Source organism: Canis lupus, chromosome 16 (genome assembly GCF_048164855.1).
Source record: "Canis lupus baileyi chromosome 16, mCanLup2.hap1, whole genome shotgun sequence".
In the NCBI taxonomy this organism is placed as follows: domain Eukaryota; kingdom Metazoa; phylum Chordata; class Mammalia; order Carnivora; family Canidae; genus Canis; species Canis lupus.
The window spans coordinates 47,895,186-47,912,603 of record NC_132853.1 but is presented as its reverse complement, the minus strand read 5'-3'; the positions used below and the strand labels follow the sequence as shown (position 1 = coordinate 47,912,603).

The following is a 17,418-nucleotide window of genomic DNA, read 5'->3' as shown; positions in this document are numbered from 1 at the left end:
ATAAATAAATCTTTAAAAATAAATAAAATGCCTAAAATGGTATATGGCTTTTATGTTTTGTATATTTTTCCACAATTAAAAAATGTATGCTTAGTGAAAGAAGTCAATCACAAGGGCAGCCCAGATGGCTCAGCGGTTTAGCATCTGCCTTCCGTCCAGGGCCTAATCCTGAAGACCCGGAATCAAGTCCCACGTCAGGTCCCTGCATGGAGCCTGCTTCTCCCTCTGCCTGTGTTTCTGCCTCTCTCTCTCTCTCTCTGTCTCTCTGTCTCTCATGAATAAATAAATAAAATCTTTAAAAAAAGTCAATCACAAAAAGCCACATATTATATGATTATATTTGTATGAAATGTCCAGAATAGGCACATTCATAAAAACAGGAAGTGGGCTAGTGGTTGCCCAGAAATAGGAGAGGGAGAATGGAGAGTGATTGCCAGTGGTCACAACCCTTCTTTTAGGGGTGCTGAAAAATGTTCTGGGACGAGATAGCAGTGATGCCTGTGAATACACCAAAACCCACTAAATTGTACACTTATTCAAAAGGGGGAATTTTAAGGGCACCTGGGTGGCTCAGTCAGTAAAGCCTGCCTTTGGTTCAGGTCATGATCCCAGGGTCCTGGGATTGAGTCCTGCATCAGGACTAAGCAGGGAGCCTGCTTCTCACTCTCCCTCTGCCTGCCGGTCCCCCTGCTTGTGCTCTCTCTCTTTTGGTCAAACAAATAAATAAAATCTTTTTTTTTTTTTAAAGGTGAATTTTTTTCAAGCTCTTTGATTTTTATTACTCAAAAAAAATCCTCATTTTTTTTTATTTAGCTTTCTGACTCTGTGCTTGAGCCTTCAACACTTTCACAACGATTTTCTGCTCCTCAATAAGGAAAGCACGCTTGATCCTGTCACGAACACACTTAGCACACATGGAACCACCGTAGGCCCTGCTGACGTGTTTTTTCGTTTGAGACAATCTCATAAGGACTTTAGGTCTCACAGCACGAACTCCTCGAAGTCGGCCAGGGCACATGCCACATGCAGACTTTGGCGCTTTCCCAACATTCTTGGTATAAAGGTAAACGATTCTATTGCCAGGGGTTCGGGACAGCCTAGTTTTGTTAGAGGCTGTATTGTAGGGCAGCTTATGATGGTATGTCAAACGCCTACGGACACCGTCCCTGAAAGAGGAAAAAAAGCTAAAGGTGAATTTTAAAAAAGGTGATGGCATGTGAAATTACATCTCAATAAAAATTAGTAAGAAATATATAAGTAGGGACACCTGGGTGGCTCAGTGGTTGAGCATCTGCCTTCAGCCCAGGGTGTGATCCCAGAATCGCAAGATCAAGTCCCCCATTGGGATCCCTGCATGGAGCCTGCTTCTCCCTCTGCCTATGTCTCTGCCTCTCTCTCTCTCTCTCTCTCTCTCTCTGCCTTTCATGGATAAATAAATAAAAATATTTTAAAAAAGAAATATGTGAGTAGTACAAGGAATGGGGAAATAATTATAAATATATCTTAAGAATTTTTATTTATTTATTTATTTATTTATTTATTTATTTATTTATTTATTTTTTGAGTGACCTCTATATCCAGAGTAGGGCTCAAACATACAACCCTGTGACCAAGGGTTGCATGCTCTATGGACCAAGCCAGCCAGCAGTCCCCATGCCTCCAGCCTGCTTTAACTAGTTCTTCTCAGCCTTTCAGCAATAAAGTTATTCTCAGCTGATATATATATATATAGATATATATATAAATATAAATATTTATTTATTTATCTATTTATTTATTTAATTTTTATTTAATTTAATTTAATTTAATTTTATTTTATTTTATTTTATTTTATTTTATTTTAAGTAAACTCAATTCCCAGTGTGGGGCTTGAACTTACCTCCCGGAGATTGAGAGTCACATCCTTTATGGACTAAGACAGCCAGGCAACCCTGATACTATTATTATACATTAGTAAGGTTTCTAGTTTCATTTCTAACATTTAGAGAGAGAGACAGACACAGAGAGACAGAGTAAACATGCAAGGTGATTTGTGGATTTTCTTTGTGATTTTTATACTTTTAGAATTTTTTTTTACTGTGCCTATGATTCCATGCCTTCCTTTCCTGCCCCCCCTCCCCCCCAACCCATGGGCTTTCTTTCTGTCTCATTCGGAATCTGCTTAAATTGACCTAGTTTTGTCTTTAATCAAATCTTCAGGAACCAATTCATTACTGTTAGAAATGGTCTAACAGGTTTTATTTTGATGATTGTTAAAATTCTCTTTTATTTTTGGATAACACAGTCACAAAGAATGCTACCATTTATTTGACCAGTAAAAGACAACGCTTATGAATAAAATTTGAGGAAAATAAAAAACAAAAACATATGCCAGCAGGTTTACCTTGATGATAGAAATGATCACGGCTGAGAGCTGTGCCGGCCAGACAATGGTTTCAGATTTGCAGTGTGCCCTGAAAGCTGTGAAAAATGTATTGCCCAGCACCCTGATAAGGAAATCACTCATTCTGAGTGAAGGGAATGAAAAGATTAGAAAAAATAATAATAACCCAAAGGGCAAGAATAAAACAAGCTGGGAAGAGACACACATTTCGAGCTCATATGGCTTGCTTGAAAAGAGTCTTTAGGCTTTCAACTACTCACAGTGATTTCTATTCCTTCCTTCCTAGCCCTCCGAGGCCACTGGGAACACCATCCTAGAGGAGCCTGCCTGCAGCCAGCCTGCAGCCACACCTGATGCCATTCTTCGAAGTGTTAGGACGGTGACAGTGTCGTCTCTGATCCTCCCCTCCATGGGCACACCATTCAAGGATTCGCAGCCCTTGCTGGCCTGGCAGCAGAAGACAAATTTAGTTTCCAGGGGGCAGTTACCCACAAGCTTTTTTTTTTTTTTTTTTTTTAATGATTTTATTTATTTGTGAGAGACACAGAGAGAAAAAGAGGCAGAGACACAGGCAGAGGGAGAAGCAAGCTCCGTGCAGGGAGCCCAACGTGGGACTCGATCCTGGGTCTCCAGGATGGATCATGCCCTGGGCCGAAGGCGGCGCCAAACCACTAAGCCACCAGGGCTGCCCACCCACAAGCTTTTTTTCTGAATAGGGTTTCTTTCCATCACACTCTTTTGGGCCTCACTGCTCCCTGGAAGCCTGGGCAAATACGAAGTGGAGCAAGTATGGGTACGTCAAAGCCCCAGTGAGTCTTCCTGCCGGATCATTTTCACCGAGCAATACGAGAATGGAATATTTTGATTTTCCTGACATCGAAAGCTACCCCGAGTTATTTAGCATTTTCGTTATCTCCTCACTCTTATGAATGCCGCTTTCTCAGCCAGGAAGCTACAAAGCCAACTTCTTAGGAGATTCCAGATTTTATTAAACATTTATCTGCTTTCCTCAACAGTGAATGTACATTAGCTTGATTATAAAATGAGTGACCTTTTTTTAGGGGAAGGGAAGGTGGTAAATGGAACATAGGACTCATCACCAGCTGATGCTGAAGGGATAAATAAAAGGCCTGGGCGGGGGGTGGTTGGGGGACTCCTCACACCTCAGCTGGGATGGTGTATCCGCGGATGGAGACTGGAAGGAAAGGCTCTGCTTGGCTCTGCCCTGGGAACACACATGCACACACACACATACACACATGCACATGCACACCAGGGACTGCCCTTGAGGGCAGTCATTAACCAGGCTGGACCTCATGTCATAGGCTCTGCCCTCAACCAGGGCTACTGTAGTCTCAAAGTAGCCACTACTTGGGACTGTGCCTTGCTTTGCTGATTCTCCACATTCAGACACTAGAAGCAGATCACAGAGGTAAGGAATGGAAGGCAGTCTTGCAGACATGCCTCAGCCTGTTTGCAGAGCTCAGATCCCTTGGCCAGAACAGTGGCCCAGAGATGAAGAAACTGAATCCCATTCCGTAAAGAAGGGGCCTCAGAGTTCCTGTAGCTCTGCCTCCTTCCTGACCCCTCCACTAGAGGACCCTGGATTCAACATAACGAGGAAGGGGCTGGCCAGGGGATTACTGGCTCCTCTAGCCCTGCTTGCAAACCTTTCCTTGAGAATGTCACATGTATCTTTGCTCTTTAAACACCCAGACTGCATTTTGGTCAGAAGAATTTTTTTTCTTTAAGTTATATTTATTTAAATAATCTCTACACCGGATGTGGGACTCCAACTCACAACCACACAATTAGGAGTCACATGTTCTTCCAACTAAGTCAGCCAGTCACCCCTTGATCAGGAGAATGTTTAAGGTGTGTCATGGAAGGATTTGTGGTAAGGCTATATTTGAAATGTTTTGCAAAGAAATCGGGTTGTAGTATTTAAAGCCCAGATCACTCTGGATCTGAGGGGATGGATTTAAAAACAGATTTCAAGATAAGTCTTGAGCAGTTGGAAGATATGCCAGTGGTCTTAGGCTTGGGCAATGTCCCTGTTCTTTTCCAGGAGCTGATGAAAAGGACTAGCCTTGGGGTGCCTGGGAGGTTCAATCAGTTAAGCATGGGACTCTTGATTTCGGCTCAGATCATGATCTCAGGGTCATGAGATCGAGTTCTGCTTCTGTGGACTGCTTGGGATTCTCCGCTTCCCTCTCCCTCTGCCTACCTCTCCGCCCCCACCCCCCCGCTCTTTTGAAAGAAAGAAAGAAAGAAAGAAAGAAAGAAAGAAAGAAAGAAAGAAGGAAGGAAGGAAACAGCCTGACCCTCTGGGCATCTTCCACTGGGTAACATCCTCATCCATTTGCCAGACCCGCCTAGGTCTCTGTCCAGTGGTTCCAGACCAACAGCAGGGGCGCCACCTCCAGGCCAATCCTGAGAAGTGTAGTTTTGTGAGCCAGACTGATATTCCTGGACATGTTCATTCTAGGCAGCGTGTATCTGCAAGATAAAGGGCAAAGGGTCTGGACTCCTGGGTTAGGAATACCTTACCCCAGGTAGTTCTAGAATCTGGGGTTTCTTAGTGATCAAGAATCTGAGCAGCCCGTGCCCTACTTTCCCACTCTGATTGCCCCAAGTGACCTCAGAAAAGAGATGGGATTCCTCCTGTATCAGCCTCACTGTATGTTTTTTTTCAGGGATTCCTCTTTATTTCTTACTTGTCCTTGGCCTTCCTCCAGACCAGCATAACTTTACATCCTCAAAGCCATCCCATCCAGCCTGCCTCAAGAAGTCCCCAGACTAAGTGACTTCTTTGTGACACTGTGTGAAGAAATCCTGTGATGGCTAATGTACGTGACTTTCTGGGGAGACATTGCCACTGAGCCAGGTTATTTTTAGGGAGGGGAGTTCCCATCACCTGGCAGCCAGCAGTGCCTGGAACTCACTTAGTTCAGTTCCTACCTTATCAGTCTTCAAAGAGTTGGATATTCACATTTGCTAGCTGAGCAGCCTAAACTATCTAGCAGATATCCTGTCATATTAGCTGAGGATGGCAGGAAAGCCCCATTTCCAAAGCCCCATGACCTGAGAACTTTGAAGTCATGCCAGCTTTGTTGCTGCTTGTCTAAGCAATTCTGCAGGACCATCACCGAGTTGGCTGAAATTCAAGTCCACCCAAAGGTAAGGAATGAACAGGATCCTCTTCCTCCTGAACAGCCATCAATGCCCTGGCAGCAAGATACTGCACATCAGGGTTGAGATCAGACATGGCATCACTCAGCGTGTCATTAAGGATCATTCAAAATCCTGAACATGACCATTCAAGGGGACTTTTGGTGACCTTGTGGTCTGAAAACTGCCACTTAAGTCCATCAGCTCTTGACTCACAGGTACTCTGGCTGAGAATAAACAGCAGTGCTGCTGAAGATCAATGGTCGCCTTGATGCCCATGGCTATCACATCATCATGGGGGGAAGCAGGTACCCTAACTAACTTACCTCTGGATTCCTGGTGGAATACATCAATCAAGCTCTAGAGAACTCTCTCTGCTGCTCCCTGCTCACCAAGAAACACAGCCGTACCACCCACTTTAACTCTGCTATGGACTGAGTAAAAATATTCTCAAAATATGTATCTGACAAAGAAAATGTATCCAGGATATAAAAAACATTCTTGGGGCACCTGGGTGGCTCAGTCGTTGAGCATCTGCCTTTGGCTCCGGTTGTGATCCTGGGATCCTGGGATCCTGGGATCCAGTCCCGCATCAGGCTCCCCACAGGGAGCCTCCTTCTCCCTCTACCTACCTCTCTGCCTCTCTCTCTCTCATGAATACATAAATAAAATCTTTTAAAAAGTCCTTAAAACTCAATAATGAAAACAATCCAGTGTTTAAAATAGGCAAAGGATTTGAAAAGACACTTCACAAAGACAGATGGATAGCCAATATGCACACAAAAAGTGGTCTCCATCACTTGGTCATCAGGGAAATGCAAGCTGAAATCACAATGAGCTACTTCTACACTGTCAACAAAATGACTAAAACTCAAGACTGAAGACACCAAATGTTGAAGAGGATATAGAGTAACTAAAGCTCTACATTTTTGTCGAAAGTTTAAAATGGCACAACACTCCTGGCTGGCTCAGTTGGAAGAGCACGTGACTCTTGATCTTGGAGTCATGAGTTTGATCCCCACGTTCGGTGCAGAGATTATTTTAAATAAATAAATAAATAAATAAATAGATAAACCAATAAATAAATAAAGGTGCCTGCGTGGTGCTGTCAGTAAAGCAGGGAGCCTGCTTCTTCCTCTCCCTCTGCCTACCGCTTGCCCTGCTTGTGCTCTCTTTCTCTCTGTCAAATAAATAAATAAAATCTTTTTAAAAATAAAAATTAATTAATTAGCTAATTCATTAATTTTTTTAAATTGCACAACTTTGGGAAAATGTGTAACAGTTTCATAAGATTAAACATACAGGGGATCCCTGGGTGGCTCAGCGGTTCAGCGCCTGCCTTTGGCCCAGGGCGAGATCCTGGAGACCCGGAATCGAGTCCCACGTCGGGCTCCCTGCGTGGAGCCTGCTTCTCCCTCAGCCTGTGTCTCTGCCTCTCTCTCTTTCTGTGTCTCTCATGAATAAATAAAATCTTTAAAAAAATAAAAATAAAAAAATAAACATACAACTTACTTATGACCCAGTACATCTATTCCTGTGTATTTACCCAAGAGAAATGAAAATGGGACCACACACATACACAAAATTGCACAGAAATGTTTAGGGAAGCTTTGTTTGTTTGTTTTCCTTTAAGTAGGCTTTACACCCAACATGGGGCTGCCCTGAACTCAGGACCCCAGGATCCAGAGTTGCATTTTCTACCAACTGACGTAGCCAGGTGCCCCTAGAAAGACATTTCTTGAGACTCCTGCTTTAAACCAACAGCTTCAGCAAACTGCCGGCCTTGACTCAGGGCCAATGTAATTTACTTTGAAATGCATGAAAAAACGAGGTGGGTTGATGGGTGGATAAATGGGTGGAGAAATGAACAGTTGCATGATAAAGAGTCCAATGTAAATTATAGAATCCTATGGTAGGTATATCGGGAATTACTACACAATTTTTTCCATTTTTTTTTTTTTTTAAAGATCACCACACTTTATTTTATTTTTATTTTTTTTATTTATGACAGTCACAGAGAGAGAGAGAGAGAGGCAGAGACACAGGCAGAGGGAGAAGCAGGCTCCATGCACCGGGAGCCTGACGTGGGATTCGATCCCGGGCCTCCAGGATCGCGCCCTGGGCCAAAGGCAGGCGCCAAACCGCTGCGCCACCCAGGGATCCCAATTTTTTCCATTTTTTAAAGAATTTTTTTCCATTTTTTTGAGGCCATAGGAAAACTAAATTGGCAATCTTTTGTTTCTCCAGTGACAAACATATGTGGATGTTTGTTATACATCTGTCAATTCTGTTATTGAAATATTCCATAATAAATACATTAACTAACAGATAAATAGGGCTGCCCCAGTGGCCCAGTGGTTTAGTACCGCCTTCAGCCCACGGAGACCCAGGAGTCCCACGTTGGGCTCCCTGCATGGAGCCTGCTTCTCCCTCTGCCTGTGTCTCTGCCTCTCTCTCTCTCTCTGTGTGTCTCTCGTGAATAAATAAAATCTTAAAAAAAAAAAAAACAGATGAATAAATAAATGTCCTCTGGTGATTCTGACAAGCACCCCGTTGGGCTTCAACAGCTCAGGAGTCTCCATGAACAGCATGCAGCGGAGCCACACAGCACTTACCTTAGAGGCTGGAGAGGAGTTTCCTATGACTGCTGGAACCAAACATCACAAGCATAATGGTTTAAAATCACACAAACTTACTATCTCACAGTTCTGGAGGCCCAAAGTCAGAATGGGTGTCACTGAACTAAATTCAAGGTGTTGGAAGGCTGCTTCCTTCCGGAGACTCTAGACTTCCTTGTCCCTTCCGGCTTCGAGAGGCTGCCAGCATTTTCTGGACTCATGGCCACTTCCTCCACCTTCAAAGCCAGCAGCATAGCATCTTCAAATCTCTCACTGACTCTGACTTTCCTGCCCACCCTCTTTCACATTTAAAGTCCCCTTGTGATTCCACAGAGCCCACCCAGATAATCCAGGATCATTTTGTTCTTTGTTTTTAAGATTTTATTTATTTATTCATGAGAGACACCGAGAGAGAGGCAGAGACATAGGCAGAGGGAGAAGCAGGCTCCCCGTGGAGAGCACGATGCGGGACTCGATTCCAGAACCCCGAGATCACAACCTGAACCAAAGGTGGATGCTCACCACCGAGCCACTCAGGTGCCCTGATCATTTTCTTGTTTTAAGGTCATCTGATTAGCACCCTTACTTCTATTTGCAGCGTTAATCCTACCTGGCTCTATAACATAACATAATCACAGGATGCGGACATCTTTGGGGGGCCATTATTCTGCCTACCACAGTGCTCTGCCCACTTGTAAGGGGCTCCCCGAGTAAGCTGGAAGAACTGCGATTCCTGACATATGTGCTACGCAGCCGTGATGAAAATGGAAATGCCAGTTCTTGCAAAGCCATGGCACTGCTCCCCATTCCTGTGGATCTACCTCATCCTCAACTGCTCCCTACTACCTCCAGACCACCCTCCACACCCCCACAACCAGCCTGGACAAATCAGAAGGGGCAAGTGTGACATGCAGTACAGAAAACATGGAATCCCCACTGGCCTTGGGACCAACATTTGGTACTAACAATAGACTATGTTGGCAATAGATGACTGGCCTCCATCTCTCTGTCAAGAACTCCTCTGAAGAAGTTCAGACATTCCACCGGGTAAGTGAAGAGACACTGTGCCCTGTCTAGGGGACTTGGAAGGGTCTGGTGCCCACCCCAGTTTTGGCCCTTCACATGGCCAGCCCAGCCGACCCCAAAGCCAGCCCTGAACATCCTCGGACACTCGCTGGGTATCTGCCTCCACTTCTGCAGCTTGATCCTCATCTGCTCAAACTTTTCTCTCCTCCTTCTAGTTTGGAACCTTGATCTCATGCTCTTTCCTAGGTGTCTTCTTGCAGGTGGGAACCCCAGGCCTCCAGTGGAATTTTTGGATCCTCCTCCTCTCCAGCTTCAGTGAGAACTTCTTGATTCGGGCTCCCAGTTCTGGGGACTCCACCCGTCCATCAGGAATCAGAAAAGGTCCAAGCCCCAGCACCCCTATAAGGAGTAAGGAGAGAATGAAATCCTTTTGTGCTTGACATTTCTCATTTCATTTTTCAAGACTTATTTTTAAGTAATCTCTATACCCAATATGGGGCTTGAATGCACAACCCCAAGATCGAGAGTCACATGCCCTACCAGCTGAGTCAGCCAGGGGCCCTGATATTTGTCATTTCACATTATTTCCTATGTCAGTGGGGTCCATTATACTGATTGACCATATTTTGCTTTGTCGCATCTATGCTTTAAGCTTTTGGGACATTGCCAGTCTATTGCTATTATAAATATCTCTGCAATGAACATCCTTATTCAAATGACTTCAGTTTCCTTTTGGGTTATTTCCTTGGGACTAATTTACAACCAAAAGATAATTAGATTGAGGTATTCATCTGTTCCTTTTTTGTCTGATGCACATCCCTTTCCACTGGGAACATCCCCTTCCACTTTATGGTTCGGATGTGCTTTCAAGCAAATGTCCCCACCTGTCCTGTCCCAAGGGTAGGTGTGTGAGCCAATTTGCTCATGGTAGATTGGTAACAACAAACCACAAGTCTCATGGTTTAACACAGTTAAGAATTTATTTCTTGGGAGATCCCTAGGTGGCTCAGCGGTTTAGTGCCTGCCTTTGGCCCAGGGTGTGGTCCTGGAGTCCCGGGATCGAGTCCTGCATCGGGTTCCCTGTGTGGAGCCTGCTTCTCCCTCTGCTTGTGTCTCTGCCTCTGTGTGTGTGTGTGTCTTTATAAATAAGTGAATAAAATCTTTAAAAAAAAAAGAATTTATTTCTTGGTTATATCCTTGCTTGATAAAGGTTTTTGGGAAGTAGAGGAGGCAGGACATGGGGAGGTCCTTCTATTTCTTTTTTTAAATACTTTATTTATTTATTTATTTATTTATTTATTTATGAGAGACACACACAGAGAGAGAGAGAGAGAGAGAGAGAGGCAGAGACACAGGCAGAGGGAGAAGCAGGTGCCATGTAGGCAGCCCAATGTGGGACTCGATCCCGGGACTCCAGGATCATACCCTGGGCTGAAGAAGGCGCTAAACTGTTGAGCCACCTTGGCTGCCCAGGAAGGTCCTTCTATAAGCTGAAATTTAGATAGAAGTTCCTTCCTTCTAGTGTCTTCAGTGTTCTTTACAGCTTCTTTGGGGCCCTTCCATGAGACCTGTACATGCATCAACCATTAAGGAGCAGAGAGTAGGAGGACTGGGGGAGGGAGTACAGCAGCTCTGAAGTTGTACATCTCACTGCCATATTTGGTTGGCCAGAATTAGTCACACACTTCCACTAGATATGAGGCCACCTCGGAAATGGAGTCTTCTGTGCCCAGGAAGAAATGAAACAGTGGTCAACACACAGCATTGTCTTTGCCAGTTAGAAAACCCCGTACTTGAACATGAGATTGCTCAAGAATGGGCATATAACCTTGGTAGATTTATTCTGGAGCATTGCTATGGATCCTGGGAGTCTTCCTAAGGACAAGAGCCATGCAGCGCTTGCTAACATGGAGGTGGCAGGGCTTCTTCCCCAGCAGAGCAAGGGAAGAAGGCTGCTGGAAAACAGAGCCAGGGGCAGGGAGAGCCAAGGAGCTCAGATCCCTGGGGAAGTGCTTTGAGCTCCTGGATCCAGGATCAACTCTTCTGGATAAATTCCCTTTGCCTGAGCTAGTCTGTGTTGGATTTCTGTCACCTACAGCCAAAGGAGTCCTGACTAATAATATTTAGGTCCAGGGAGAAAAAGATTTATTTTATTTTACTTTTTAAAAGATTTTATTTGGGCAGCCCCGGTGGCGCAGAGGTTTAGTGCTGCCTGCAGCCCGGGGTGTGATCCTGGAGACCGGGGATCGAGTCCCATGTCGGGCTTCCTGCATGGAGCCTGCTTCTCCCTCTGTCTGTGTCTCTGCCGCTCTCTCTGAATAAATAAATCTTTAAAAAAATAAAATATTTTATTTATTTAATTAATTAATTAATTTATTTATTTATTTATTCATGAGAGACACATAGAGGCAGAGACACAGGCAGAGGGAGAAGTAGGGTCCTTTTAGGGAGCCCAATACAGGACTTGATCCCAGGATTCCAGGATCTTGACTGGAGTCCAAGGCAGATGCTCAACCACTGAGCCACCCAGGTGCCCCAGGATAAAAAGATTTTAAAATGCTTGAAATAGATTGTGAAAATGCTCTCTAAAACAACCTAGCCATTGCGTAAGGCAGCTTGTTTCTCCAAATTTTGTTTTTATAACTTACGTTTTTTAAAGCATACCTTAATGTTGTTGTATTCAAACATTTTTTGCTGGAAAAGCTGAGTCTTTTCTCACAGTTTATGTGCTGTGTTTTCCTGGGTTTATCTCTCTTAACCATATGTTAAAAATAATGACTTTATAAGTCTGGATAAAAGCCATTTTATGAAAAAAAAATTTTTAAAAAGCCATTTTATGAGTCTTCCCTTATATATTTTGGAGGGCAAACTGTTACTGGTTACATCCATCATATAGAAATGTGCAGAAAGACTTATGTGGATGGTTGTAGCAGGAATGTCTTTATTCTCCCAACAGAAATTTACTTCTTATTATGAGAGTTAGTATAGTGCAAAGATTGAGAGCAGAGGCCCTGAGGCCAGAATTCTTGGGTACAAAACCTGGTCTATGTACTTACTAGCTATGTTAACTTAACAATCATTAACCTCCTCATCTCAGAAACAAAGGTAACACCTACCTTGCAAGTTTGGTTGCAAAGCTCCTACGAGGTTTTTTTATGAGGATTGGATGAGGTAATGTATATAGAATGATCAGAACAGTGACTAGCTTCAGGAAACACATTATTATTATTATTATTTTAAAGATTTTATTTATTTATTCATGAAAGACACAGAGGAGAGAGAGGCAGAGACACACGCAGAGGAAGAAGTAGGCTCCCTGCAGGAAGCCCGACGTGGGACTCGATTCCAGGACTCCAGGATCATGCCCTGGGCCAAAGGCAGGCGCTAAACCGCTGAGCCATCCAGGGATTCCCAGGAAACACTTATTAAAATGCTGTTCTGGGGGACGCCTGGGAGGCTCAGCGGTTGAGCGCCTGCCTTCGGCCCAGGGCATGATCCTGGAGTCCTGGAATCGAGTCCCACATCGGGCTCCCTGCATGGAGCCTGCTTCTCCCTCTGCCTGTGTCTCTGCCTCTCTCTCTCTCTCTCTCTCTGTGTCTCTCATGAATAAATAAATAAAATCTTTTAAAAAATAAAATAAAATGCTGCTTTGGGGGGTGCCTGGGTGGCTCAGGTGTTTAGGCCTCTGCCTTTGGGTCAGGTCATGATCCTGGGGTCCCGGGATTGAGCCCCACATCAGGTTCCCTGCTCAGTGGGGAGCTGGCTTCGCCTTCTCCCGCTGCAGCTCCCCCTGCTTGTCCTCTCACTCTCTGCCAAATAAATAAAGTCTTTAAAAAAAAAAAAAAAAAAAGGGCAGCCCCGGTGGTGGTGCTGCGGCTTGGCGCCGCCTGCAGCCCAGGGTGTGATCCTGGAGACCCTGGATCGAGTCCCATGTCGGGCTCCTCTCCCTGCCTGTGTCTCTGCCTCTCTCTCTCTCTGTATCTCTATGAATAAATAAATAAGATCTTTAAAAAAAGAAAAAATATATATATACTGTTTTTGTTATTATTATTACTGATCACCTACAGAATGCTAAACCTTTCCCTGGGCACTTGGGATATAGCAGCAAAGAAACCAGATAAAACTCCTGATTGCCCATATGGAACCTCTATTCTTTTTTTCCTTTTTAAAAAAATTTTAAAGTAAGCTCCACACCCACATCAGGGCTTGAATTAACAACCCTGAGATTAAGAGCTGCATGCTCTACCAGCTGAGCCTGCCAAGGAACCCCTGGAGCTTACATTCTAAACAGACTAATTAAGGAAAATAGAGAGTATGCCAGATGGTGATTGATGCAGTGGAGGGAAATAAAGCAGGGAACGGAGAGAGAGAGAGTAATGGGGAGAGATGAAATTTTAAAGATGTTCTGATAAAGGCATCACCAAGAAGGTGATGTTCAAGTACAGGCCTGAGAAAGGGAAGAAATGAACCTCATGAGTTATCTGCGAGAAAGGCGTTCCAGGCAAAGGGAGAAGCAAATGCAGAGGGACCAAGGTAGGATCAGACCTGGACAGGCTGACCTCTGTGTGTGGAACTGCCTGAGTGGTGGGAGAAGTCAAGGCAAGGGGAAGGGACGGGACTGGATCATGGGGGGCCTTGATGGTCTTTGTAAGTCTTTGGATTTTGCTCAGAATAAGATGGGAGCCACTGGAGGGTTTTGAGCCAGGGAGTGGCCTGAGGTGACATATTTTAAGGGTGCCATGCTGGCAGAAGCAGAGAGACTATCAAGGAGGCCACTCAATAATCCGGCTGAAAATGGTGATAATTTGGAGCCAGCTGCCCACGGTGAAACCAGCAGAGTAGAGTCAGAGTTTAGATATATATTATAGATACAGATTAGGATTTGCAAGTGGACATGACATAAGAAGAAAGAGAAAGAGAGCTTTCAAGGATAACTCTGAGAGGTGCCTGGGTGGCTTAGCTGGTTAAAAGTGTCTGACTCTTGATTTCACAGTTGTGAGTTCAAGCCCTGTGTTGGGCTTCACACTGGTCATGGAGCCTACTTAAAAAAAAACAAAGCAAACAAAAAAACCCCCCACAATTTCTTAAAAAAAAAGAAATACTGGGGCATCTGGGTGGCTCAGTGGGTTAAGCATATGTCTGTGGCTCAGGTCATGATCCTGGGGTCCTAGGACTGAACCCCACATCAGGTTCCCTGCTCAGTGGGAAGTCTGCTTTTCCCTCTGCCTGCTGTGCCATCTGTTTATGCTCTCCCTTAAGATCTGTCAAATAAATAAATAAATAAAATCTTAAAACAAAAAGGAAAGAAAAGAAAAGAAACACAAATGGATGGATCCAAAGTTTTAGCCTGAACAACTAGAAGGAGAGCTGCCATGAGCTGATGTGGGGAAGACTAGGGGAGGAACAAGTTAGGGAAGAAGATCAGAGTTTAATTTCACAGTTGTTTGAGGTACCTATTAGGTACCAGTGTTTATGGTTTGTTATATTTGTGCCAACTCTCATATAGCATGAGTGATAACTATGATTAGTCATATTTGTTATAAATAAAACCTTAATCTCATTATTTTTTCTGTTTAACTGGTTTTGTTGATTTTTCAGTAGACATAGACTGGGAACCTTCACAATACTGTGCTAGCTCCCAATGATTTCTTTGAGGGCTTCAAAGTCCTCTCTATCTTCTGCACCCTTTTCCTGTTATCCACTAAGAGAATTTTTTTAAAGTAATCTCTACACCCAACAGGGTGCTCGAACTCACAACCCAGAGATCAAGAGTCACATGTTCTACTGACTGAGCCAGCCAGGCACCACAGAGAATCTTTTATCCCTGCAAACAGGGTAGGTTTTGCTTGTAGATTTGCCACTCCTAAGCAATGTGTATTATAAGATGCATGAGAGAGGGCACCTGCCTGGCTCAGTTGGTGGAGCATATCTCAGGTCATGAGTTCAAGCCTCATGCTGGTGTAAAGATTACTTAAAAGATAAATAAGTAAGTAAATAAAGCAAGATGTACCAGAGGATGATGGAAAAGAGCACGTTACAATTGGAAATAAACCTCTAGAAGCTGTTGGCTTTGATTTCACTATAAAATTGCAAAGGTAAATGGTATTGATGGTAGATCTGACCTTTTCAGTTTATTTATTTATTTGTTTTTATTTTTTAAAAGGTTTTATTTATTTATTCATGAGAGACACAGAGAGAGGCAAAGACATAGGTAGAGGGAGAAGCAGGCCCTCCACAAGGAGCCCAATGCAGGACTCCATCCCAGACCCTGGGATCACACCCTGAGCCGAAGACCACTGAGCCACCCAGGCATCCCAGATCTTTTCAGTTTAATCTCAGTGTAGTGTTCTTTTGTTTGTTTGTTTGTTTTAAGATTTTATCTATTCAAGAGAGAGAGAGCATGAGCCAGGAGAGGGGCAGACAAAGAAGAAGCAGACTCCCTCCTGAGGAGGAAGTCTGACTTGGGGCTCAATCCCAGGATCCCAGAATCATGACCTAAGTTGAAGGCAGACACCCAACTGATTGAGCCACTCAGGTGCCCCTAATCTCAGTGTAGTTTTAAAGTCGCATGAGCAAGAGGTCAAATGTCAGATAATATTTATTACTGGCGGGATCCCTAGGTGACGCAGCGGTTTGGCGCCTCCTTTGGCCCAGGGCGCGATCCTGGAGACCCAGGATCGAATCCCACGTCGGGCTCCCGGTGCATGGAGCCTGCTTCTCCCTCTGCCTGTGTCTCTGCCTCTCTCTCTCTCTCTTTCTGTGACTATCATAAATAAATAAAAATTATAAAAAAAAAATATTTATTACTGGCTTTTAACCAGTGTTCCATGGAGATGTTTTAAGGGAAAGGCACTGAAAGGATGGGACTCTAAGGTCACTCTGTGTGTCCAAGGGCAGCTCACTCTTTTTTTTTTTTTTAAGATTCATTTATTTATTCATTCATTCATTAATTCATTCATTTATTCATGAGCAACACAACACACACAGAGGCAGAGACATAGGCAGAGGGAGAAGCAGGCCCTACGCAGGGAGCCCCATGTGGGACTTGATCCCAGGACTCCGGGATCACGCCCCAAGCTGAAGGCAGACGCTTAATCGCTGAGGCACCCAGGTGTCCCCCCCTTTTTTTAAAAAAATATTTTAAAATTTATTTATTCATGAGAGACAGAGAGAGAGAGACAGAGAGGCAGAGACATAGGCAGAGGGAGAGGCAGGCTCCCTACAAGGGCAGCCCACTCTTATATATTACATAGACACTATCCCATATATAAAGCTTCTGAATATGAAGAACTTCATATGAAATAAGTTTCTGGGGGATCCCTGGGTGGCTCAGCGGTTTAGCGCCTGCCTTCGGCCCAGAGCGCCATCCTGGAGTTCCGGGATCGAGTCCCATGTCGGACTCCAGGCATGGAGCCTGCTTCTCCCTCCTCCTGTGTCTCTGCTTCTCTCTCTCTCTCTCTCTCTCTATCATAAATAAGTAAATGAATAAATCTTAAAAAAAAATAAGTTTCTGCCATTTTAAAAAAAAACTGTGAAAATACTGTGGCTCCATATTATTTCAAGAATTAGAGTCACAGTGGGGCACCTGGATGGCTCGTTCCATTGAGCATCTGACTCTTGATTTCAGCTCATGATCTTGGGGTCATGGGATTCAGCCCTGTGTCAGGCTCCATGCTCAGCTTGGAGTCTGCTTATCCCTCTCCCTCTGTTCACACTCTGTCTCTCAAATAAGTAAATAAATAAAATATTTAAAATTTATTTATTTTTTTAAATTTTTATTTATTTATGATAGTCACAGAGAGAGAGAGAGGCAGAGACACAGGCAGAGGGAGAAGCAGGCTCCATGCACCGGGAGCCCGATGTGGGATTCGATCCCCGGTCTCCAGGATCGCGCCCTGGGCCAAAGGCAGGCGCCAAACCGCTGCGCCACCCAGGGATCCCCAATATTTAAAATTTAAAAAACAATTAGAGGGATCCCTGGGTGGCTCAGCGGTTTGGCGCCCACCTTCAGTCAAGAGTGTGATCCTGGAGACCCGGGATCAAGTCCCGCGTTAGGCTCCCAGCATGGAGCCTGCTTCTCCCTCTGCCTGTGTCTCTGCCTCTCTCTCTCTCTCTGTCTCTCATAAGTAAATAAATAAAAATAAAATCTTAAAAAAAAAGAATTAGGGTCATTGTCACATGCCCTATCTCCCCAACTAGTTAGTGTTGGTTTATAATGGC

The 17,418-nt window shown here is 44.2% G+C and overlaps 1 protein-coding gene, 2 long non-coding RNA genes and 1 other non-coding gene across 4 annotated transcripts in view; 1 reads left to right on the top strand and 3 right to left on the bottom strand.

Annotated features, from left to right (window-relative positions):
• Positions 1–764: 764 nt before the first annotated feature.
• On the bottom strand, positions 765–1,622 carry LOC140605623 (large ribosomal subunit protein eL34-like). The gene is made up of 2 exons (XM_072777718.1): positions 1,600–1,622; positions 765–1,166 (listed from the first exon to the last, which is right to left on the bottom strand). The coding sequence occupies exons 1-2, from the start codon at positions 1,620–1,622 to the stop codon at positions 806–808; spliced, it is 384 nt and encodes a 127-aa protein (XP_072633819.1). The 3' UTR covers positions 765–805.
• Positions 1,623–4,980: 3,358 nt separating this feature from the next.
• LOC140606973 (uncharacterized) lies at positions 4,981–10,344 on the top strand. Its single transcript, XR_012009168.1, has 3 exons — positions 4,981–5,563; positions 8,771–9,219; positions 9,445–10,344. It is a non-coding gene; the product is annotated as an uncharacterized lncRNA (long non-coding RNA).
• LOC140606972 (uncharacterized) overlaps positions 6,865–17,418 on the bottom strand; it is a 46,922-nt gene continuing 36,368 nt past the window's right edge. Inside the window, exon 3 of the long non-coding RNA XR_012009167.1 lies at positions 6,865–9,597. This is a non-coding gene — a long non-coding RNA (uncharacterized lncRNA). The remainder of the gene's footprint in view (positions 9,598–17,418) is intronic.
• Positions 7,244–7,352, bottom strand: LOC140607647 (small nucleolar RNA SNORA2/SNORA34 family). Its single transcript, XR_012009606.1, has one exon. It is a non-coding gene; the product is annotated as a small nucleolar RNA SNORA2/SNORA34 family (small nucleolar RNA).